The 26,877-nt window shown below is 35.2% G+C and overlaps 1 protein-coding gene across 1 annotated transcript in view; it reads left to right on the top strand.

Moving 5' to 3' along the window:
- Positions 1–24,180, top strand: part of Sgcz (sarcoglycan zeta) — a 1,053,795-nt gene extending 1,029,615 nt beyond the window's left edge. Inside the window, exons 7-9 of the mRNA XM_028872379.2 lie at positions 7,842–7,914; positions 18,463–18,586; positions 21,456–24,180. Of these exons, the coding sequence (XP_028728212.1) occupies positions 7,842–7,914; positions 18,463–18,586; positions 21,456–21,647 (389 nt within the window). The 3' untranslated portion in view covers positions 21,648–24,180. The remainder of the gene's footprint in view (positions 1–7,841; positions 7,915–18,462; positions 18,587–21,455) is intronic.
- The last annotated feature ends 2,697 nt before the right edge of the window (positions 24,181–26,877 follow it).

Here is a 26,877-nt window from a genome sequence, read left to right as displayed (position 1 = left end):
ATATTTCAAGGTGTCAAAGTGAAAAACATGACAATAAGGAAAATTTTTGAAAATACATTGCACAGTATTTTTTTAAATTAGAACTTTATCATAATTAAATTAACCAAATTAGTGTCATGTGATCTGATTCATAACACAAGCATAAGTTTTGCCACTGAAGATAATAGGCATTTGCAGTAATTTATTAATTTCACAATAATGAGGGTGTTTTATTAGCATTACTAGTCTCACCTTGTCTCTAGTTAAGCTACTTTCAGGAAATGAATACTGTGCTCAGTGGCAGACAGAGGGAATTAGATCTGTTTCTCCTTGCTTATAATCCACTCTCATGTCTAAATCATTTTCGCTGTCAGTATTCATCTGTTTATACAACACATCCTGACCTTGAATAAGCACTTCTGCAGCAAGACTGAGACCTTTAAGATCTGATTAATTGGCTGGCCAGATTTGTCTGGTAAAGCTAGAGGTGAAGATAACTGAGCATACTTTGTGTTGGACTCTTCAACTAAATAACAGATAGCCCTGAGCATAAATAACCTTTGTGTCTTGAAGTGGCTGTGGAAACTGAAATCTTGGCAATGCCTATTGGATGAGGACAGAATTGATGAATTTAGTTTTCAGTTACTAATGCCTGTTGCATATTGAGAAAGACTTCATTTTAGCTTTGGATCAGCTGAACCCCCATCATCATGTTGAACACTGTCCTGGAATGGAACTCACTACGGCCTGTGAAAATAAATTTTCATCCTAACTTCATCTGAACACATCTGCATGGGTGCACTTTGTGTAAGCTGGAACAACTCTCCAGGATCATGATTTTGTCCCTGATAATCAGTACAGAGTTTCATTTCCTGAAAAATTTGGAAGGGAGGCAGAAAGGGAGAACAAAAAAGAAAAAAAGAAAAACATATGTATTGGAGTGAATTGCTTGCACATTTTTCAATTACTAATTGATTATCTTAGTTCCATGTTGCTAATTTTTCATTTTTTTATTTAAATAACTTTTTTATTATTTCTAATTCTAGACATTAGAAGCTTGAAGCATTTTTCACTACCTTCAAATCAAGTGTTGGCTGTATGGTGTTGGATTTCTAAAAGAATCACACCTTCCCTTTTCCAGCTTCTTGATTCCTTCTCACATATTTTATGGCATTTGTATCTTCATTTTCTTTTTCTTTATGTTTTTATTAAAATTTTTATATAATATATTTTATACTCTTCTCCTTCTCCCAACTCCTCCCAAATCCTCCCTACCTCCATACCCACCCTATCTCAGGTTCTGTCTCTCTGTCTTTCTCTCTCTCTCTCTGTCTCACTCTTTCTCTTCTGTATATGTGTGTCAAGAAACAACAAAACACACACAAAAAAAAAACAAAAATGAAATAAACAGTAAACCATGAGAGAAAAATTCCAAACCAAACCAAAAAGTACACACATACAGAATTGGAGTCTATGCTGGTCAACTTTTCCTGCGCATGTCTCTTGTATGGAGTATGGACAAGGTCATGTGTGATTTTACAACTTTGGAGAACTTGAGAAGAGAGGTTCTCAATGATTGTCTTGCATAGTGTGTTTTGAAAGTGACCCACTTAAAGTGTTTGTGGAATTTATCAAAATGGCAAATATTAACTGATTTTTTAAAAAAGCATAAGAATTCATTACAAATGATTTTTAGAATAACATCTATTTTCAACTCTTCATTTATTTCAAATTACCAATGTAGGTTCTTTTTAAATTTTTATTGTAGAAGTCCAAATCAATATGCTTTTGATATATTTTCATTTTCCTAACTACAGTGTGGTTAATAAGAAGACAGCTCTGCACAAAGTTGAGCTGAAGTGGTCATTCGAACCAAAAGACAAAGTCATACCTTATTTTATTCAACGTGGTTAGTTGAAATATGACTACCTTTAAATAAAATGTTTTAGCATGTCACCAATAAGTTAGAGTACATTGGACATTTTACTGTTAATGATTCCATTGGGTAGAGGAAGTATATTATCATTCCTATTTACCTGAATGATGCTAATTATCATTGACATTGATGAAAAATAATTAGGGTCCTTTCACTATAATGAGAAACTGACATCATTTATAACTAGAGATGAATGGTTTATAATGACTCGTAATTTTAGAAGCACCAGCTCAATGGTATGTACACCCATTGCTTTGAACCATTTTGTGAGAAATATTAGATGTTAAGGATAGGGAACAGAAGGTAAACACACTGCTCAGTTCTTGCGCCAGGAAGAGGAAGTGGCCACAGAACCACAATCCCTTTGGACACATCACATGGTCTAGAACATTGTTTTTGTCTCCACCAACTAAAAGATGTACAGCCCTCTAATAATGCCACCTCAGAAACCATGATTTCATTTTATAAGATTTTGGAGCTTGTTATCTAAAATATAACAAATATTAAAGTTTGAATTGATTTTTTTTAGATATTATATAATGTTCTTCATCAATAAATTGCTAATATTAATTTTATTGATTGATTTTCTAATGTTAAGACAAATTTATATTCATGTGATATTTTCTGAAGAATTACCTCCTGTTTTCAGCATGATAACATTTTTATAAGACTGTTACCTGTTCTATGAATAAACAAAAGCCTTTAAATGTCTTTTCTTATGATGTTTTGTCGGGATTTGATAGAAGAATATCTTTAAGTTATTATAGTTCCAGATTTCTTATTATATGAGGATATTGACAGAATATATATATATGTGTGTGTGTATGTATGTAGCATAATTTTAGGTAAATATAAAATAGTATGATCCATTGAGGTTTTATCAAACAACCTTTCTGTTACTTGTCCCTCATCCCTCTTTCTCCTGTGTTTACCTTCCTTGCTCTTCCCCAGTTGGAACCCCATGTTACAGGTCCCCAATTCATATTCTTTCTACCCTGCTAGTCTTCTCTTACCTCCTGCCCCCACTGTCCCTTTTCTTAAGAGAGAGTGCCTTTTAAATTAGAGAAGCACCTTTAAATAGAGTAAAAATAGCATAGCTAATGTATTTTTAATATGATTATTCCATCCTGTGCCCAACATAATGTATTTTCCCTCCATTTGTAGGAGCAAATCCATCCCACTTGAGAGGAAAGAGTGATGAGGTGAATTACAGTATTCAAGTTTGGATGTGTTTACAAACAAAAGCCTACTGTAATTGTTAGTCATTGAAGGTGTCTGAAAATCCGTGTTGTCTGGAACCTAATGTTGTGAATGAGAGTCAGTCTTCAACTACTGTTGTGATTGGTTATGCAAAGAGGGTTAGAGCGCTACAACCTCCTTTTCTTACTTCCTTTGTCTTAAGATTCTTGAGTCTTTAAGGAGAAGCATAATTGTATGCAAAAGTCACTTTCTTCTTTGCCTCCATTCAAAAAAAAAAAAAAGCAAAATATTTTCCTGGTCATTGTCATTTTAACGGAAAAACTAAAAATTAGAGATTCCTCTTGACAAATATAAGAACAAATACAAATATAATCGAGACATTTCCTATGTTGATTAAGTTCCAAGGAGAGAACTGAGGTGTCCCAACTGTTCTCTTCCACTTGGTCATATGTCTCCTGTCCACTGTCACTGTGATCCTCACTGTGGAACTCTTCTGCTTGAACTTAGACAGAAAATGACCTCTGTGAAAACATAAGCCAATGAGTAGATAATGATTACCTAGTGACTAATGATTTGGAAAACGCATTCAGGGTATAGAGAATAAAGATTATTCTGTCAAAAGGTCCATTGAAATCAGGTGTGGAAGTGCTCACTTCTAATTCCAAGCCTTGGGGGTAAGAACATGTTGAAGCCCAGTCCTGTACCAGAATGTTCTACTTAGTGACTTCCACGACAGCCAGAGTTAAATACTGAAACCCTGTCTCAGAAGAAGAAGGAGTAGGAAGAGGATGAGGAAGAGGAAGAGAAGGAGGAGGAAAAAGATACATTTAATTTTAATGTCATTTCTATTTCATTAAATAAATTTTTAGAGATGTATAAAGGATAACATCCTGATATCTTATACATTCTTCTGCATATGAATCAGCATAGTACATATTTTTCTATAGTTTGTCATGTGAGTTCATGACATATGCTGAAGTGAGGCAAAAGAAAATTTTACTGTGTCCCAATAAATAATGACCAATTATTATAAATAACATTTCTGGATAAATTTTATAGTGCTTTATTTAATTTTCAACTCATTTGAATGCAGTTTAAATTTATTCATACATTCAAATAGATTTAGCATATAGCTTCTAAAAGCAATGAAAATTAGATTAAAATGATTTCTTATTTATTTGAATATCAGAACTGACTCAGTTGCCTATCAAATTTGACAAATATAACAGTCTGGCACTTGAGAGAATTCCTAATTAAAAGAAAATTAATATTTGGCATTTGATTCCCCAAAGTTACAGTGAACATCTAGCATAAACAGTTTTGATCTAACACCTATAAAGATTAGTTTAGGGATTATTAATTATTGCCAATGTCTGGGTCTTCAAATCAATTCCATTGATCAACATATCTGTTTTTGTGTCAATATTTTGGTTTTCTTTCTGTACCACTTGGTACAACCTAAGGTTGGGGATGGGGATACCTCTAGCAATTTATTATTATTATTATTATTATTATTATTATTATTAATTGTTTTAACTATACTGTTTTTTTTTTATTTTTATGTGTGAAGCTGAAAATTGTCCCTTCAAGATTTGTGTTGGAATTTTGATGGGAATTATATTGAATCTGTAGGTTGCTTTTGGTAGGATAGCCATTTCTTCTATATTAATAATACCAATCCATGGAACTGGGAGATCTTTCCATCTTCTTATATCTTCTTCAGTTTCTTTCTTTATGTCTTAAACTTTTTAATCATACAAGTTCTTCTCTTGCTTGGTTAGAGATAGTCCAATTTATTTTATTTTATATTTGTGGCTATTTGTAAAAGGTGATTTTTCCCTGATTCCTTTCTCAGTCCATTTGTCCTTTTGTATATGTGAGGGCTACCAATTTTTGTGAGTTAACTTTGTATCCTGTTACTTTGCAGAAAGTATTTATCAGCTGTAAGAAATTCCTGGTAGAATTTTTAGGGTCACTTATGTATTTTGACTTCCTCCTTTCCAATTTATATCACCTTGATCACCTTCAGTTTATAATTGCTCTACTTAAGACTCCAAGTACTGTATTGAATAGATATGGATAAAGGGTACAAGCTTGCCTTACTCCTGACTTTTGTGGAATTGCTTGAGTGGTTTTTTTGTTTGTTTGTTTGTTTGTTTGTTTGTTTGTTTTTCTTTTCATTTGAGTTGATATTGGCTATGGTCTTGCTGTAAACTGCCTTTGTCATGTTAAGTTCTGTCCCTTGTATTCCTGATTTCACCAGTTTTATCAAGAAGGGGGGATGGATTCTGGCAAAAGCCTTTTGTGCATCTAATAATATAAGTATGTTTTTTGTCTTTCAGTTTGTTTATATGGTGGATTACACTGACAGATTTTTCCTACGTTGAAACATCCCTGCATCTCTGGGATGGAGCCTACTAGATCAGGGTGGATGATTTTTTTTTTTTTTTTTTTTGATGTGTTCTTGGATTCAGTTTACAAGTATTTTATTGAGAATATTTTCACCCATTTACATAAAGGAAATTGATGTATAATCCATTCTGTTTGTCAGGTCTTTGTGTGTTTTGAGTGTCAGAGTAACTATCCTCATGAAACAAATTGAGAAATGCCCCTTCTGTTTCTATTATGTGAAATACCTTGAGGAGCATTGGTGTTAACCCTTCTCAGAAGGCCCAAGGAAATTCAACACTAAAACCACTTGTACCTAGGTTTATTTATTTAATTTTTTTTTTGGTTGGTATACTTTTAAATACTACTTCTACTTCACTATAGGCTATAGGTCTGTTTAAGTTGTTTATCTGATCTTGATTAACTTTGGTGGATGGTATTTATTGAGAAAATTAGCCATTTCTTTTAGAGTTTTCAATTTGGTGGAATGCAAGCTTTTTAAGTACGCTATTATGATTCCGTGGATTTCCTTGGTATTTGTTCTTATGGCCCCTTCACCATCTCTAATTGTGTTCATTTGGATTTAATCCTTACTGACAAACTGAAGTTTTGGTTGATTTCTACTCTTGCATTCAGCCATATAGATCCTGTATTGTTACTAGTGGTGTGAACTAGTTTTTGAAAATAAATATTGTCACTGTTCTCTAATCATATTTCTGACTCCTTGTCTGGGAAATTTTCATAATCACACAGCACTAAAGATTAGTATTGGAACTTTGCACAAGGATAACTATCCTATCAGGATGTTACAGTCTGTATTAAAATGTCAGTCACTCTCCTTGATATATGTAAATCTGCATCTGGGCATATTCTTTCAAATGCCACCTCCCAGCCAAATCACAGAATTATTAATTTACCTTAGCTGAAACAAATATGTTACCTTTCATACCCATAATAAGGAATTTTCCATTTGCAGAATCAAAGTATCATGAGAATGAATCCTTTAAAGAAATGAGTACTCTAAATTAATAAAATTATAAGAAGCAAACAAACAAGCAGTGTATGCTCTACAGAGTTTTTGTTATATGGGGAAATATCTATTAAGGCTCAGAGACAGGCAGATGCCAACAGCTTTTAGTTCAGGAAGTAAAATCTGTAATCCAAGAGTGACAATGGCAAAACCTAATAGTTTGCCTCTGGACCTAATAGTCTCCCTCCATCGCTCCACATCCAGGTGTGCATTAATATTTATTTTAAAAGATCATTAAGTAGACCTAATCCACATCCCTATGTCATAAGATATTTTAAGCCTTAACAATTTTTTACTCCTGACAATGCCGGTCCTGCCTGCAGAACTGACATGTTTTATATTTCCCTCCACAGTATGTTACAGCCATATTTGTTCAGATTTCAGTGAAAAGTTTTGAATTGCACTGTACTATTAATGTAGGCCTCATGACATTTATGAAACAAGCATGACATTCTTACATCAAAATATATGAAGAAGACTAGATCAAAAGAAAATAAGGTGTAATCTGAAAAAAAAGATTTACAACATTTGCTTGAATTTTATTGCAAAGCAATTTTGTCATTATAACTTTAAAAGAAAAAGACTTCCCTTCATTTTTAGAAAGAAAAACACTCTCTTTTTCTCACTCAAATTGTAGAAAAGCTCTAGTAACCTGGAAAATCAGTCAGTCAGTATGTTCAGGTCAGGTGTCACTCTACTATCTGAACAAGGCAGGGGAGTCCCTGACCTCTTCAGACAACAATGACCCCAGATGAACTCAACTATAATGAAATGAATTAAAGTGGCTCTCAGTTTTAGATAGAGCCTTAACTCTATGGAAGTCAAAGTATCATGGATTCTGTGGTCTCTGCAAAGCTCTCTGCTAGCAGTGGCTAAGTGCTATTTGAAACCTGTCTGTAAATGTCTAGCACTGTGCTGACCTGAGCTCACCATCGGCAGTTTCTTCATGCTCTTGAGATATGGGAAATCTGACCTAAGTATTTCAGCCTATCCTATTTCTCAAATCCACTTAGCTCTGAAGTAAAGCAATGAAAGAGATGGGTCTTTGTTCTTTGATTGGAACAGAAGGTGACTTGTCTCTATCTACAGTAGTAATAATTTAAATATAAAAGCAGTTAACACTCAGTATTCATATCCACCTTCTTTAGCTGGTCTCCCTCTGCCTTGTCCTCCTTTTCCAATGCTAAATTTTCAATTGACCAGCACCTGTTTTCAGTTCAGGGAAGAATATTGATGCACAGACTCAGATGAGAGCCACTGTGTATACAGACTTGCTTATCCTGACTGCTGTGTTCATGCTGTCTTCAGGAACTGAAGGAGCAGTATTTGGGCACTCTGTGGAAACACCTCATATCAGAGCAGAGCCATCCCAAGACCTCAGGTAAGTTCTTCTACTTGGACCATGCCATAGTTCCCCTCATTATTTACCACCTTAGACCCATGGACAAGTAAAAGGGTGCTTGTGTTATGAATCTGTACAAAACAGAAATCAACATTCCATAACTCCATAGTACTCAGATATTTGAAGGTAAGATAGTGAGTTATTCTAACTTCTCCATTTTCCCAAACATACATGACATGAACACAAAATTAATGAGAACGAGTTTAGCAAATGAAAAGAGACAGCTATCGAGGAAGTATAGAGGAATAATCATTACATTAGGCATTCTGGGAAATCAGACATAGATGAGATATAGGATCTAGATAAACAGGCATAAAGAAAATAAAGGAAGAAGGCTCAGGAGAGAAAATCAAAGAATCAAGACATGTGAAGTAGGTAGAACACAGAGCAAAAGAGACACTGAAAGCAATATTTAATAGTGCTTTGTCCTGCTGTGGTACTTCAGTATAATGCCATGGCACCTCAGTATAATGCCGTGGTACCTCAATATAATACTAATAGTACTGCACTCTGTCTAAGCCTTGATGCCATGCAAAAGCTATCCCTACCCACAACATTGTAAGGGATCTCGCCAAGACAGTCATGGCAACTTGTATTAAAACATGAAAGAATATCTATAACTACTGCACACTCTTTTTGTTTTTGTTTTTTTTTTGGGGGGGGGTTGTTTTGTTTTGTTTTGTTTTTGAGACAAAGTTTCTCTGTGTAGCTTTGGAGCTTGTCCTGGGACTTGCTCTGTAGACCAGGCTGGCTTCGAACTCACAGAGATCCACCTACCTCTGCCTCCCAAGTGCTGGGATTAAAGGCTTGTGCCATCACCACCTGGCTTGCACAGACATTCTTAATTCAACAAATTATATTAACATTTGATGGAATAGGATGGATTACTTGATTTCTGTTCAGAAAATTACACTCCAAAATGTATCTGCTGCAATGGGTTTGTAAAAGGCAAAAATCGAATATTAAAATCACTATTATGAGATAACTGTATCAGAGATAGAATCTCTTGAAAAAAATACTCACTAAGAATCTTAATAAAAAACATTTGATTTCTAGTTTAGAGAGATGGCCAAGGGAGTGAGAGTTTTTGACATACTCACAAAATGATGTGAAAGCAAAAGGTAACGTGTGTGTAGGAGCTATTCATGACTTAGCTAATATGAGTGTATCCCCAGTACTAAGGGAGAGATGGCAGAGTGGGGAAATAGAAAGATTCATGACTTCCTGGCCATCAGCCTAGTTACAGATTCAGAGAGAGGGTCTGACTTAGAGGAACAAAACAGTATAAAGCAAAATAACACTTAGCGTTCTACTCTGGCTTCCACACATGTGTGTACAAATGCTTATGTGTGAGCACACAGATACAAACATGCAGATGAACAGTCCATATGCTACAGAAACAAAAACCAAACTCACATTTGTTTACACACACACACACACACACACATGACACACACACACACACATTTTATTTTATGAAAGTCATTGGTTAGCTTCTGTCATTGAATAAGCAGAAACATGGTCAAATGAAAACAGAAAACAGAGATGACATTTTTTTATAATTGAAAATATATTCTTCTCTCATATAATACATTCCAGTCACATTCCCGCCACCCCAACCTCCCCTCTTACCCAGATCAACTCTCAATCCTATTTCCTCTTCAGGAAAGAGCAGGCCTCTAAGAGATGACTTCCAAACAGGAAAAAACAAAACAAAACAAGGTATAACAAGAAAGATTGAGCCTAGACAAGGCAACTCAGTAGGAGGAAAACAGACTCGAGCAGGCAAAAGAGTCAGAGATACACCTGCTCCTACTGTGAGGAGTCCACAAAAACACCAAGCTGCTAACACATGCACAGGATCTGCTGCAGACCTCTGCAGGTACCTTGCTTGCCACTTCAGTCTCTGGGAGCCCTGCTTAGCTTAGTTCATTCAGTGGCCATGTTCTCCTGGTGTCCTTCATCTCCTCTGACTCCTGCAGTCTTTCTTCCCCCTCTTCCATGGGATTCCTTAAGCTCTAAGGACAGGGATCTGAAAAAAGGCCCCCAATTTAGACTCTCTCTCTGCCAATGTCTGACTGTGGGCCTCTGCACCCGCTCCCATCTACTGCGGTAGAGAGCCTCTCTGATGAATCCTGGGCAAGGCACCAATCTATGAATACACCAGAATACCATTTGGAATCATTTCATTGTTTTCATACCTCCCTCCCTCCCTCCCTCTCTCCCTCCCTCCCTCCCTCCCTCCCTCCCTCCTTCCCTCCTCCCTCCCTCCCTCCCTCTCTTCCTTCCTCCCTCCCTTTCTCTCTCTCTCCTCTCTTTCTTTATTTCTTTCTTTCTTTCCTTCCTTTCTTTTTTCTTCCTTCCTTCCTTCCTTCCTTCCTTCCTTCCTTCCTTCCTTCCTTCCTTCCTTCCTTTCTTTCATTGTTTGGTTTGGTTTTGCCAGTTGTGTTTGGTTCTACCCTAAGTAGGTTGCCCATCCAGACTCTGATTCCTTGCCATCTGAGCAGTGTAGAACATATGGGGCTTTCTCTAGTGGCATGGGCCTCAAGTTAAACCAAACATTGGCTGGTCACTCCCACAAGTTCTGCTCCACGATTACTCCAGCATATCTTGCAGACAGGACACATTGAAGGTGGAGGGTTGTGGCTGTGTTGGTGTCCAGATTTCTCTTTCCATAGCCAGCAGAGTATCTTGTCACACATCTGCAAAATGAGTTGAAAATTTTAGTACAAAAAAAAAACAAGCATTTTTATAATAACATATATTCAGAATTTCATAGTCTTGTGCTACTTTCTGTGACTTTTGTTCTGACTAATTGAGAAACACAGGTTCAATCATCTATTGATTATTACCAGAAGGTATTTTTTATATGATACTTAATTTTTAATTTTTATCAAACTAATAATTCGCAAACTACATAGTCTATGCAAAAACGGGAGGGATTGAGAAATGTTAAAGGTAGTGCATAAACTACACTTTTTAATGTATTTTTAGTCTTGAGGGTCTGTCTCAAGAAATAAAATAATAGATGATAAAGAAGAACATTCAATGCTCTTCTATGGCTTCCACATATGTGTGCACATACATACTGCATATGTTACAAAGGCATAAATAACACACATAATGACACATATACATAGTCACACACACACACACACACACACACACACACACACACACACACACACACACATTCATGGCCCTTAGGAATTTAGAATGTTTGGGATAACTATGATCCTTCTTCACAGTAGACAGTACATTCCTGTTATACAGGCCCCAAATGCTCTCTGCATATTCTGAGTATTGTAACAGAAAACAATGTATCTCATGTGTTGTAGTGTGAAAGGTAGTTGTCGGTTTGAATGATTGTAACAAAATGCCTTTAAATAATGAGACAGTGACTAAATAAATGTGATCTAAGAAATCAAATCTCCTCAGGATGCATATGGATGACATCAAGTCCAATTGTTATAGACTGGTCTAATGTAGCTTTTATGTACAGCAGTCCATGTTATCACTCATGTGGCATATACACACAGCCGACCTCTGGAAGTTTGAAACAGAATGGTTTCAAATGCTGAACATGACGGAAGAGGGGGGATTGAGAAGATGTTGGTCAAGGATGCATAGTTATAGTTGAGATGCTCAGGTGTCCCTTTTCAAAGCAAGTGGATCATAGATAATGTGAAAGCGAAAGGAAATGACTCATAGTGTTTCCTTCAGGCAGTGGTAGTGAATGCTTTGTGAGATAGCTACTATGTTCAATCTGATTTCAGCAATGTACGATATAAAGCAAGTCAACAAATATTCCAAGAATTCTATAAAGATATCTGTTTTCTTTCCATTTAAATGTTGAAATTAATTTAACTTTGGCATTCAAATGTATGTGCAAAATCAAGATATACCTAAATAAAAACTGCATGTATTAGAAGAGACAAATTCTTTGTGTTGGTTTGTGAGTCCTAAGGTAATCATTTTGGTTCTATAAGTTTAGTCATTATGTATATGTTATATCATCTTATTGTGAAAAGTCTATTACTATTGGAATAATACTATGTGTGACTTTAAGTGTCCTTCAGATGTCTCAAAATTTGCAAGTATATCTGTGAAATAAATTATAGTTAGTATATAATGTTTGTGTTTTTTTTTTCTGTTCTGATCATCCATTACTTTAACATTGAATAGGCTTGACTTATCATCTAAGGCTAAAATAGTCTGACTACTCCCAAGATGAGGGTTGCTAATTTAAATTTCAAAACTGAAGCAAAAACAGTACAGTGATAATTGAGCTATTTAATTATTCATCTGTGTACTCAAATCTAAAACAGAATACCAGAGATCTTGACATACGTTGCTGACAATTTTCAACAGGAAGTACTTTTAGCTGATGCGATGCTCATTAGGCAAGTGAAATGGGTTTGGCTGAGTAAATAAAGCAGTACACAGTCATGATGCTGTTCTCAAGAATAAGTCTTTATAAGATGCAATAGAGAATAGATATCTGTTTTTGGAAATGTAAGTTTGTACAGTTTATTCTACAGATTTTTTGAATAAGTATTTAATATGTTCTGAGCTCTGTACTAGGTTTCATAGAAATTTCAAATGCACACTTGTAGCCTTCATATGTTTTACTATTAAGATAATATTTCTGCATATTAGGGCCTTATATAGCAAAAATACTCTTAAGTAAGCAAATTATTGATAAAGGTATAATTTATATGCAATATTATATGTGAATATGCACATTATTATTTAATATTATAATGTTATATACACATACAAACATATACATATTCATCTTTGCATAAGATGTTTCTGCTTGTTAGGCTTTACGTCAAACTGACTAAGAATTTCCAAAAATGCTTAATGTCTTTCCACCAAAATAAACACTATCAGTTGCTGTCCAGTCTCACCAATATTTGGTGTTAGCAATCTTACTGATTCAAGTCATTGCAGAGAGAACAGGCTGATGTTGCATTTCTGCTCTTTGCTATTATTCAGCGGGTAACAATAGGAACCACTTTTCATGAACATATCTGAAAGTCATGTACCTTTCCTGACATGTTCACATATTCTGTACCAGGTATTTATGATATGTTGTGGATATTATTTCCAAGTCCATTACGTATTCACTTCATTTGTGGTAATTTTGAAAGTACACTTTAATCTGACAATATCGAATACAGTTTTAAATGTGTAATAAATAGTATATGCTGTGGCCTGTGACACTTTTACTCTTTCCAGCCATGAAGATGTTTTCTATTGAAAGCCTTATGACCTCAACTTCTATATAGTAGTGTATGGTAGAGACTAAAGTTTATTTTGTCATATAGATATCCAGTTATTCCAGTATTATTTGTTAAAAAGACATTTCTTCTCTGAAAAACTTCACTGACCTTGTCCAGGTCGGATGTTTGTGCAAGTAAAACATCTTGTTTATAAAACACATTTTATTTCACCGTATCAGTTGTGAAACAGTGTCAGTTCTGTCTTGATTCCTGCAGCTTTGCAAGAAATTGTTCAGGTCACTAACACTGTACTTAGTCAAGGCTGCCTTGGGTACTTAGGGATCATTGCACTAGCAGCACAACCCAGAGGAAATGAAGCAACCACTGTAATATTTAAATATGTTATAGGTACCATAGAGATAATTAGAGCACCCAGTTTTAGTATGGGTGTAATAATTGTGGTTTAGCTATATAGCAATGTTCCAGTATTGGAAGTTAGTTCATATTACGTTACTGTAATTATTATCGAAGAGAAAAATCTAACCACATATTGTGAGGACTGTATTTTATTTTGTAAATTGCTTTAAACTATAAGTAGATGGCTGACCACCAGAAAGTATAGCAGCAATTGATATTTGAAGTAGAGAAAATTCGTAGTTTCTTATTCCAGTTCCTGTGTTGAATTCATTCATTAGGTTGATATGGCTTTTGCACATAGTAATTTGGTTTCAGTAGCTTATACTTTGATTTGCTACTTTGTTGCTCTTTGGGAGCAATTGGCATGATGAAAAACTTTGCAGCAGCATGCTCTAAGTAAGGAATGCCATTCTATTATCCTGAAGTTTGTATCATAGCTCCTAGAAGCACCAGCTTCTAATAAGTGCCTTGGGAATATTAACATGAATTAAATGTATAATTACACAATGTCCAACCTATTTTGATGAGTTGTCAAGGCTAGTTACAATGTTTCTTACTTCAAATCTTGGAAACTTTGCCTAAATATGTTTGTTCAATAATGTAGTTTGTGGACTCTGCAAGGATTCTAATGCCTTTTAAAAGTGTGACAAAACTTTTGAGTATTTGTAAAGTTTGTCTTATTATTGTCAACACATGAAAAATTTTAATTCTCTTGCGGTACACCTGAGGGACAACACCCTTTGGGTATAATGTTTGTGTAAAGAGGTGGCTTCTTACCCATTCAACACACGATACAAGAGACAATGTCCTACTTCAGTTAAAGTCCATGTACCTATTGTTCATTACAAATGCTGAAGGTAGATAATTCAGATAATCTGCATCTCTTTTAATTGTTGAAAATGAAACCTTCCAGTTCACAAAAATACCAGTGGTAAAGTTAGAAAAGTTTTGACTCTGGAACCATACATCAGGTTAATATGTTATTACATGATGTTTTTTCCCATGAAAAAATTACACTAAGTATTCAGTAAAATTTATCAAAATGCTTCAGATTGCTTCAATTTTCATGTGCCTAAGAAATACATGATGACTGCCACTTACTTTGTTCAACATTAAACTAAAAATGTAAGAAATCCCCCAACTAGTCTAGTAAGTTTTATTACACATACTCTTTAACTAAATTCTCTTTTAAAATTATTTGTGTGTATTGCTTGTCTGATTACTGCTTGTTATTCAAAACATAATGTGCTATTTTAATAACACTTGAATTATTTTTTTACAGTTATCACATTTTATTACACCAGTACTAGCAAAGTATACAACTGAGGCTTATGTAATTCAAAGTCTTAATTACTTCAGCACTTAAGGAATTTTGCAGTAGTGTAAAATTTCTACCATTTGGTAATGCTTGTACATACCAGGCAATGCATAAATACAAATATTTAGCAATTACATATTTTCAGAAAAAATTCTCATTTCAGATAAAATAAAAATATTCTCATAAAACATAATTTGCAAGTCTGAACGTCATGCACTGAGTATCAGAAACTAAGTTCAGTGAATCTGATTTATTTTCCCCAGTCTTGAGTCACTGTACCAAAGAGCTTGCTCAGCACTGAAGCATTTCTGTCAGTATTTGGTCAATGGATGTCTCATAGATCCGAGCTCTCATCTGTTAAAAGGTTCCCAATATTCCCTCACACTTCATTCACCATGTATTACTGCTGGGTTTTGGTACTTTGATGCTTGTAATCACAATTATTCTGAGAAATCTACCTCCGGCATCCCACTATTCATGATTGACCTCAGGAAGTGGAACACAGAGAACTCTTTAAACTATTAATTTCCATCTGTATCTAACTGTTCTACAAATCAAGCAAGAAGTTCTTTTTTAACAGGTAGAAGTAAACAATTATTGTCCATTTCCTTCCTCCAGCTGGTGTTTTCATTTATGTTCAAAATGATTTCCACTAGAGCAAAATGGCTCTAGTTTTTCCAAATGTCTTTAAGTTTAGGCAATCCAAATGATTTTGATCAGTTTCTGTCATATGTGATGACATTCTTGTCAACAAGTATATGAGCAACAAATAGGAGGTCATGGCGGAGGGATTTGAGGAAGATGGGGACACACACACACACACACAGAGACAGAGAGAGAGAGAGACAGAGACAGAGACAGAGACAGAGAACACAAAGTATTGTCCTACCACATGCTATCACACTCTGACACATATCAAGTTACTGAAACTTTACAGCAACAAAACACAACTCAATTCTCACCTCAAAGAAAATACATTTCTGAGCCAAATATGAGTGACTATGGCCTGAGAATATGGACTCAGACTTCCTCCAAAATCCATATTTTAGTGTGGAAATGGTTTTGTTGTTGTTGTGTTGTACTTGTCAATGAATAGAAGAAATTAGAAGCACTTTTCAAATACACTCGTGAAAGGCTCAGTCGGATAGGTGCCGCAGAGGGAAGACATTTCTGTCACAGGTTTGAGATGCTTCTGATGGTATTCTTTGTTTGGAATTTGGGTGTTGCTTGAAAACTAGGCAATTCCAAAATGATTTACTTGATAGTCACAATGGTGTTAGGCGAGTAGCTACTAAGGGAGTAAAAGATAGCCCAAGATAATTGAACTCTGGATCAATAACATTCCTACGTTCCACCATCATGGAAGTTCTAATAAGTCAAGTAGATTAACAGAATCTTTAGCTCAGGTGTGGTTTTGTTCAGTTCACAGAGGAAATGGTTAATTGTCAATTCAGAGCAGATAAAACTGAGACATTATCTCTGGCTGACCACCCTGAGCTCCTAATCTTTACACATTTTGGACACAGAGCCTTTAAATCAATACTACTCTAGTCAGTTTGACCATGAGTATCTGATGCATAAAATAAATACAATATAACAAGCATTTCCTGATTAATCATTTGATAAAGACCAAATTAGAAAATCTCAAGCACTCAGAATACTTAATGTGTTTAATGTTATATTACTAAATGTCAAACACAGCATAAATGAAGCCTTTGCAAATCTTATATGAGCAATTGGCTCTCAAATATATGAGAAATAAGCTTGACTCTTCTCTTCAGAAATAATTTGAATCATGTTGATTACTGGGTAAAATTAGTTGTTTTTGCTGTTTTCCTTTGTTTAAATATGTGCCAGGTTACCTTTTATTGAATATTGGAGTTATATACTGGCTTTTGGAACCCTACTCCTCATATTGGGTCGCCTCACCCAGTCTTAATACAAGAGGAGATGGTCAGTCTTATTGCAATTTAATATGCCAGTTTTATTGATACTCATGGGAGATCTGCCCTTTTCTGGATGGAGATGGAAGAGGGAGGGGATTGGGGGATGGAAGTAGGGAGGGTGGGGGTAGGGGCCAGGAGGGGTGGATGCAGGAAGGCTGTGGCTGGGGTTAAAGTAAATAGATGAATAAATATATATATATATATATATAATTTGTCTTAAGTTATTAATTTATTTTAAAAATGTTCTTATCTGACTGTTATTCAAATGATTCAATCATATCAGTCATTAGTGAATTCAATAATGTTATTGTTAATAACAACAACTATAAAGTTATTGTTAACCAACAAAACACTAAGATGACATTGGCCACAGTTATACTACTCAAGGCAGTATTGTATATTGTATAAGGGTTATAAAATACAATTTCAAAATTCAGATTTTATATTTTCAATACTATATGGAAAAGGTTAGTGGTAGATTTTACTAAGTAGTGAGACTCTGATTATTTTTTTTTAATTTTCTGGTCGGTTTTTATTCAAAATAATATATAGGTATAGCTTAAAAACAGGTATTTTTATAGCTTTCCAGCTCCAGGAATGGTATGAAGATGTTCAAGTGATCAATAGAGGTAAAAGTTTCAAAGTCGTTTTTATTAATGAAGGTGGAATAAGGCCAAGATTTACAATTATTGCAATCACTTCTTAATTATGATTCTCCTCTTGGATGCCACCTTCAAGGCTGCAAGTGTGGTTCCTCTATTGAGTGCTTGCATTTCAGAGACCCGTTTCTTGGAGTTCTTTCTGCAAAACATCTCTGGATCTTGTCTCAGAGGAAAGCCCTGACTCTGGATCTTGGTGACAGTGAGACTGAGGGAAGCCTCTTCTTGATATCCTATGATGAAAAGAAGCAGAGCAGCTGCATCAGCAACAGAAGAGCAAGACCAGCTGGTGCCCACCAGTTTTCATGCTAGGGATTTTATAACTACATTCTGTTGTTCGCTGATTTCCTTTTTCTGAAAACTGAGTCATTTAGTGTGGAGTCATTGCAATGAACCAATGAAGGTCATTCAACATGTAAAATGGTGATCTTTGTTATGCTAATTTCCAAATTTTTTAATGCACCTTTTGAAAATTTTCAAGTTCACAAAATTTTGAGGGTGCTCTCTTCAAGGATTGCAAAATTAATGATTTTCATTAAGGTTTTCATACAAAGTTGGAACTCTTTATTGAAAAATATGTGCATGCTAAATTATGCCAACTTATTTATTAAAACTTCATCATTAATATTGATAATATATTAAAGATTTAAACATGTAAACTCATAATGACCTACTTTTGGAGCCTGATAAAGAGAACTACCATAAGAAAATGTTATTAAATTATTATATATGAGAGTAAATAATTGATAAGAACAAATGAAGATTTTATAATGAGCCAAAAAAATGATAAAGTAATGAAAAATATCCTAAAACTTAACTGGGCTTGTAATCCTTGTAATACATTGTGAGGATGTGGATTTATGCTGGCTTTGTGTAAAGATTAGTTAAATCCTAATGCCTTTTTTCCAGTTCATTATAAGTTTTCTCTCATTTGTAAGTGATATTTTGCCTTCCTTTAGGCTTGAATCACCAACCAGATCCTTGATAATGGAAGCTCCACGAGGGGTCCAGGTGAGCGCAGCTGCAGGTGACTTCAAGGCTGCCTGCAGGAAGGAACTGCACTTGCAGTCTACAGAAGGGGAGGTGAGTGTCCAAGCAGGGCTGACCCTCCAATGCTGAAGCTGCTGCTTTACATGTCTTTCTTATGCATCAGGTTCCAAGAGTCACAAGGAGCCACTTCATGAGAAATTGCAAACCTGGGAAATCTTGATTCCTCTTAATTATGGGATTTATCAAGCAGCTTTTACTTTCTACTGAAAAGTATTAATTCCCAGGACACTTTGAAACAGTCCTCCACATTCTTGTTGCTTCAACAATTAGCTTTAAACATTAAAATGAAAACGGTCCCTTTTTACTTTTCTCTGTGGATCTTCAGAATGTTTCTTCAATAGACGAATCAGTTTGAATGGTAGGTTTGAGTCAGAGAGGAACAAGAATTTTGGATACATTGCTGTTGCCCAAATGGGCCCCTATAGACAACAATAATGATGTAGACATTTCAGAAGGCTTGGAGACAAAATTTGGAAGGGTTTCACCCTAAAAAAAATTAATAATTCTCTGAGTAGCTAAATATAGTGAACCTAACTTAAATATCATACAGTGCATGCATATGTTGAAAATTGTAAGCATCCACTAACCTACATTTTTTTTAATTTTATATATCTAATCACAGTTTATTCAAAAGAAAGGAAATCTTTTTGTCAAAGTACTTCGATGTTGGTGTGTTTGTTCATTTCTGTGTTTTACAATAGCTATACCACAAAAAGAGAAATGATCACTATTAAAAACAAAAGTTCCTATGTTCAGATGGAGTCTAAACTACTTCATAGCACCAGATACTGTATTCAGGCATTACATGTAGTAGTTGAAATGAAGGGAAATGAATTGTACTGAAAATCCAAGGTTGTGCTGTGGGCAATCAATGCCATTGTAGATTCAATGCTACAAGGAACTTCCAATTTGGCATTGAAGGAAACAAGAGTCATAACTGTAAATGAGGTGTTATAGCGATATGACTATATCCACAGGGCTATAACCCACAACAATATACATGCTGGAATATTGGAGACTTTATATTCAAAAAATTGATTAGCATTTTCAAAGAGACAAATACCACTGATTTCAACAGGTATGAATGAGATAAATAATTCTTGTTAGAGAGAAGATGGGGAGTGCCGATTTCAAAGCTTAGGGGTACCATTCTAGTCACAGGATTGAGTTTCAGAGCAGATGGATTATGTAGTTTATGGGGCAATACAGAGCAGACATACCAATTTCAGAAGTTGGAAAGTGAACAACATCACTGTAACTGCCTTGGCAAAAGAGAAAGAGGTGGGCAAGTCCATCCATGCTGCAACCTGGAGAGGCTCAGACATGTGGTGTTCTCATTCAATATCTCAGTTTTCTTAACTTCCTGCCAACTTTCTGAATGAAAGAAATGGCAGCAGCCAATGTGAATGGACTTATTAATGAAAGTATCCCCTTTACATGAGTGAAGATATTCCTTAAGCATATAGTGTATATATATATACACATTGATATATATATATTAAATTATTATATGTTATATTAATATATTAATATATAATATATTAATATATATTAAATTAAATATATAAATATTATATATTAAAAGTGTGTAAAACAAATACCCCACACTGAGAGAATAAAATATATAACAGTTCTGAGACAGGTGCTTTGTTTAAGTCATGGGAAATACAAAAGATGAGCAAGATGAACTACAGCTGATGATATTAGGGGACTAGGGCAGATCATGCAAGATATGTGGATATGGCCTGGGGGGAAAAACCCAGTTTTTACTTGAAATGAGAGGGAAACTATAAAAGAGCTTTGAGCATTAGAGAAACATTGTTCAATTTACATTTCTTTAAAGTTCACACTAACAATATGATGAATAGACAAGGAGAGTACAAAGTGGATGTGGATGGCCTCAAAGCCTGCAACAGAAGTACTATTAAGAAATAACGAGGTCAAGAAAGGAGAAAATTGAGCACTGTCTCATCCTCCTGTCAACTTTGGGAGTCTACGATTAAGAGTAAGTTAAGAGTCAATGAAATAGCATGATAGGTAAAGGCACATGCTGCCAAGTATGATGACCTGAGTTCAATCTCCAGGACCAGAGGGTGGAAGGCAAGAACCAATTTTGGTTAGTGTCCTCTGACATGCACACTAGTACACACACACACACACACACACACACACACACACACACACACTTACAAAATAATCAGTGTAATAGAAATCTTTAAATAAGGGAAGTAACTCCCCAAACTGAAAAATTAGCAAATTAGTTGCTGAAACCAGGTAACATTTAATAAAAAATTCAAGCATGATAATATGTAGAATTATCTCTTAGTTCTCATGATTTCCTACATCGCTTGAACTTTAGAATGTGAGACATTTCTGGGTGTTTTAGAAATGACTTTACTTATTCTTTCATAAGAATTAAAAAAGCAGGTAAAGGAGTATATTTTTAATTAATTCCATCCCTCTTCATTAATATTAACCCAACTGGTATTCTTCATTCTCTATATAATTCTCAGACATGACTAAGAAATGAAATGGAAATCCTTTACTGCAGTCATTCTCTCTCTCTCTCTCTCTCTCTCTCTCTCTCTCTCTCTCTCTCTCTCTCTCTCTCCTCCCCTCCCCTCCCCTCCCCTCCCCTCCCCTCCCCTCCCCTTCTCTTCTCTTTCTGTTTTTCTTATTGTTTTTAATAACTGTTGGCTCCATGAGCAAATTACTCATTACTACATTTCATGTTGAACAGTTGCTCTCCAAGCTGTTTCTCAAAGTGGAGACAGCAGCAAAGGTTTTAAACTGCACACAGACTTGTAACCTGTCCATAACTTCGTGACAAACCATGTTGCAAAGTTCTGAGGGAGGTACCATGCTGAAAATGAATTGAGATTTTTTTTTTCTTTCTTCCTAGATTTTTCTAAATGCAGATACAATCCGGCTAGGAAATCTACCAACCGGTTCCTTCTCTTCTTCACCCAGCTCCTCAAATTCTCGACAGACAGTGTATGAACTGTGTGTCTGCCCCAATGGCAAACTCTACCTTTCTCCAGCTGGGGTAGGCTCCACCTGTCAGTCCAGTAGCAGCATTTGCTTGTGGAGCTGAAGCGACTGATTTCTCCTCACACCAGAATAGCCTTTTGTTCCCGTCCGTCTGCTTCACAGTTTTGCTCGGTTTCCCGTGTGATCAGTGCAGAGCTTCTTCAGATGGACCACAGAGCAAACTGGTCCAGGATCAGCAGGGATTGGCGCCCACCTTCTCCTGATTCACCTGACTCAACATAGTGTGACTGACTCGGCCTTGGGAGAAGCATCTTCAGCAGGAAACCTGGATCATGACATTTGCTCGAAAAGGAGAATAACTTAGGTGCCTTTGCTACGCGGAGTGAAGCACACAGTTTTAGATTTTTGCAGAACCTGGCTACGAACTGCGCACGAACACATTACCAGATGAAATTCCCAAATCCAATGGTGACATGAAATGCTGACCCCCGTCAGAAGACTAATTCTGCAGTCCGAAAGCACAATTTTCCATTCATCTTTTTTGGACGTAAACTTTTATCCCCGAATTTTAAAATTTTGAAGCATTATGTAATGCTTGCTTTACTAAAAAATTAAATTCAATACATGGTTTTTAACTAAATGAAATAAGACATGACAGAGTCCCTGAGTTGTTTTTGTTTCTTTAAATTCAGTGTGTTGGTACTCTTTGTCTACTAAGCCTGGAATTTTGTACATTAGATAATTTTGAAAGCTCTCAGCAATATAATCTTTACAAAATTAACACAAACGCCATTATGCTCTCATTTGTCAGATCTGGATGGCCTTCTATTTATGTGGCTATTGCATGTGACACATTTGCTTTTAACAAAACATCGAAACAATTGCAATATAAGATAGGAGGGATATACTTACAGTGTGGAATCCATCGGTTATTCGTTAATAATTCACATGGTGTCCTTTACCCTTAGGTTTTAATAATACTCTTTTGTTTGCTCCATTTACATTAAACTCTTTTTATTTTTAACTGCTAAAGTTAAACCAGCCTCTAATTAAATGCTAATGTTAAGCATAATGCTGAGAACGGGTTCACTTTCCACGGGGACATCAGCTTCAAATTAAGTATCCTTCTTTTAATTTCAGGTTCATGTTTAAGAAGGTTAGAAATTAAATTATAAATTCCAGAAAAGGAAATGGTCAAAAGACAAGGGTTCAGCAGAGTGTTGGATGAGTGCTTTCTCCGTTTAGGAATCTAGTCACGCCTCTGTTCCTTGACTGTTAACATTTAGTCACTTCTATTAGACTGTTAAGTTACCATGACATCATGAACCATAGCTCTTTCCATTCTCCGCTGTTCATTTTTTGTTACCGAGTTCCCAATAAATAATTCCAGAAGATTATAGATTCGTTCATTACAGTACTCTTAATCTCAAATTATTGAACCCGACAGAATACAAGAATGTAAACTTGTATTTTAGATTTCCTAGTTTGGGAACCTGACTTGGTGACTAAAAGGTAAGTCTTTAATTTTCCCATTATTCCCGCCTGGTACCTGTGCACACCATTAACAGCTGTGTGGAAGTTGCACTTCAGGCCTCTGTGATTGCAGAATCTTTGACATTCTGTCCTCTGTAGCTGAGAATGAAGCAAAAGACTGAAACATGTTGATATAATTTGGTTAGCAAATATTAGAAAATTGGGGCAAATATTAGTAAACTGGGTATTGCAACGGGCAAAGTGACCTCTTTGTCCAGAGTTATCTCGTTTGGGTTCCTAGCACTTCTAGTAGCAGGCAAAGCTCCCTATCACTGAGCACATTCCACATTCTGCAGAAGTCTCTGTAAGGTATTTCACTTTGATCATTTTTTAAAGTAGTATTGGACTTGTCCCTTGGGGTTATTATATAAGTCTGTAAACTAAAATCAAAATAAAAGTTGAGATATATAATTGCTTGAAAAGTCATAACGAAGAGCTTAATTCATTTTTAACAAAATTTAATATATGAAGTTCACACATTAGTCTTCACAAAAGAGTCTCACAATATCTAAGACAAGAAGTTTAAGAGTCATGGATGCTGATCACTGTGTTATGTGGAGGAGACAGTGGGCATTAATTTGGAACATACCAGGGTTTTAGCCATGCTAAATTAAAACAATTAGAAAATTTCCTAATCAAAGGATGTTAATGATTGCAATTCATAATCTTCCCTATTTCTAAAGTCTTTTACTAATCAATTAAGCTGAGTTGGGCAATCTGAGACTATCTCCAGGCTTCAGTTTAAAATGAACACTTTACAAACAATAAAAATACCGAATCAAACAGCCTCTGAAGGCTTTTTCTAGCACTAACATGTTCTAAGAACATACATTTCAAAAGGTAAAAGGGAACACTGAGAATTTATATGCATATCACAAGATGCCAAGAGTGAAGGGTGGTGAGAAAAAAGGAGAAAAGAAACAAATTATAAGCTGGAAATGGTGGCTCACACCTTTAATTCCATCCAGCACTTGGGAGGCAGAACAGGAAGATTTGTGCGAGTTTAAGGCCTGTGTGGTCAGCAGAAGGAGATCCAGGATAGCCAGGCCTATTCAGAGAACATGTCTCAAAAATGAAGCAGAAAACAAAACACACACACACACACACACACACACACACACACACACACACACACAAAGAAGAAAGGCTGGTAAATTTTTCAACTTAATGATATTCTGCAAAGTACAGACATGAAAGTATTATATAAACTTGGGACATTCAGAATGTTGTTCAAATACTTGTTAAATATAAAAGATAGAGTGCTATAGATGACTTCCTTCTACAATACTAAATGAATGACTTGAATTGGTTGCTTCACTGTTGTAGTTTCTTCAGGTACAATAATCTCAAAGTTTAAGCATTTATTAGAGACTTAGAAGATAAAATATAAAGTCTTTGAATTTCTAACAGAGAATCATTGTTTCTTTGACAATAAAAAGTTCCAGGAGCTGAAGAACAAATTTATTCATTGCTTTCCAAATTCAGTTTTACAGACCAAATGTGCATAAACACACACACACACACATACACACACACACACACACACACACACACACACACACACACACACACTGTAGCTTATTTAAATGATGCAAATTCTTTCTTCTCTAAATCACAAGGAAAAAATACTACTTTTAGGTGTGCCGAATGGACATTACTCATCCATGATGTTACTTCTATCTTAACATCATATTTAGATTAGATCCTGCAGGCAAGAAGGGAAAAGGAGGTATTGGAGAAGGAAAATTGCTGGCATTTTAATCATGATCTAGAAATGGATAAACTCAGATGCATTTTAAGTTCAGTTTCTCTGGGGCTCAAAGAGATATAAAGAGCATGCATTATTACTTTGAGTTCATAATACTTCAGTGATTAAATTTAAAAAATCACAAAACAATCCAAACACACTAAACACCAAACAAAATACACTTTCAGGATGTCGCAGCCCAGTTGGCGAGTATCTCCAACATTCCTCACTGGGCTTCTTAGTCTTGATTTTTATTGTGAATCATGTTTTTTGCAATATGAAAAATAACCATTTCTCTGAGTTTGGACACTAGAAATATTCAGTGACACTACAATTTGAAAATTAGACTATACTGCACTGGATCTTTGAAAATATTTGCAAGAATTCTGAATTGGGTTCTGGCTGCATGTAATGATTTTAATTGTGTTTAGAAATATTCAATCATTTTGGCTGCAGTATAGTTCTTTGTGAGAAAGTTATATAAAATGAGGTGTTCTCTTTGGTCATGTCCATCTCTTAATTTCACTGATTCTTTAAAGAAGATGTTTAATAACCTTCTCTGAGTTCATCAGACTCTGCTAAGCTAGAATTTGCAATGACCCACTCCTTAAAAAGCTGTTGATCCATGTCAAAAAGAAAATCTTCCCAGCATCCTATTATTTTTCTCCATATACCTGATTGTGCTCTTACCAATTGGACATCAGTTCCCTTTGGGGAAATCATGTTTGATTGATGTATTCTGTGATATGGATGATATTAAGGAGAAGAATATTTGTGGCTCTTATTTTAAATCCTGTTTTAGGACTTCAAAATAACACCACCAAGTATAAGCACCCTGCTTTCTGTTCTATTATTATTGATCTCCATCAAACTCAAAACCATAGGTATTTGAAAAATATGGTTTTTAATCAATATGGCCAAGTACTAAACTTTTTATACCTATCAAAATTCCTTCATAGACTACTACTTTAATGTCTCAATTCAACAGTTCTTCATTTTCCAAACACACCATTGGTACATTAATATCTCTAATGGATTTCATCATTGCAAATGTGGTAGATCTTCATAAGGTAGCAATAGCCAGGAGAATATCTAATGCTGTTAGCATTATAGTTTACAGCACACAATTTCAACATCACATTAAATTATAATTGAAGGTATTTAATGGCCTAATCTTCTATATACAACCATCATCACCAAACTCATTTTTTAGTTTTGTACATTTGAGGTATTGTTACCTGATCTGCCTGTAGCTTTGGTCTAATTTGAATTGCTCATGTGACCCTTCATTAAGTCATTTGTTGCATACACTAGCATATATTATGCTAATGATTAGTGCAGAATGTCATTATAACAAGGAAAATAATATCACATTTATCTCCTATTATAAATTAATGAATGATCTCATTGGACACATTTGTAGACATTGCTTTAACCTGCAACCTAGTAATCATTGAAATGTCAAAGACCAAAGACCAGAATTTCTATTGTATTTAACTCTAGACCACTATTGCTTCTACTAATTTATTGAAATAAATAGGGGTTATAGTTATGACACAAGGAAGTAAACATGCTTCTTGCAGGAATCTGAGCTACAGCCATTAGTTACTTCTTTAGTTTTAGAAAGAATACTTCAGTAGTGTGCTCTGCATATTTTTATATACGTGTAATGAATGCCTCAGTATTCTTAAAACCAGTATAAAAAGACTACACCCAAAAGGGCCTCAGGATGGATTAACTTACTTGGGTTTAAAATTTCATTGCTTGCCAAAAAATATCTCTGGAAAATAATAATTAATTTGAAGTACTTCTAGAACAGGAGGGCTACTTTCTAAGTGTTAATTGATGTGGGTCAGTCTTTCGGATAGTAAGGAAAAACACTGAAGGGTGTGAGGTACAATGAACTGTGATTCTTAATCTATCTCCCGTCTTAAAACAAATTTCTTTTGTTTGACTATTTATAAGTAAAAGCCAAACAGGGTTAAAGATGTGCAAGGACATTTACTAACAATGGAGATCCACAACTTGGAGTTTGTTTCTTTATTTCTACAGT

This window comes from Peromyscus leucopus, chromosome 17, assembly GCF_004664715.2.
Source record: "Peromyscus leucopus breed LL Stock chromosome 17, UCI_PerLeu_2.1, whole genome shotgun sequence".
Classification (NCBI taxonomy): Eukaryota; Metazoa; Chordata; class Mammalia; order Rodentia; family Cricetidae; genus Peromyscus; species Peromyscus leucopus.
Note: the sequence above shows the minus strand (reverse complement) of the source record. Positions and strands in the feature narration are given on the sequence as shown.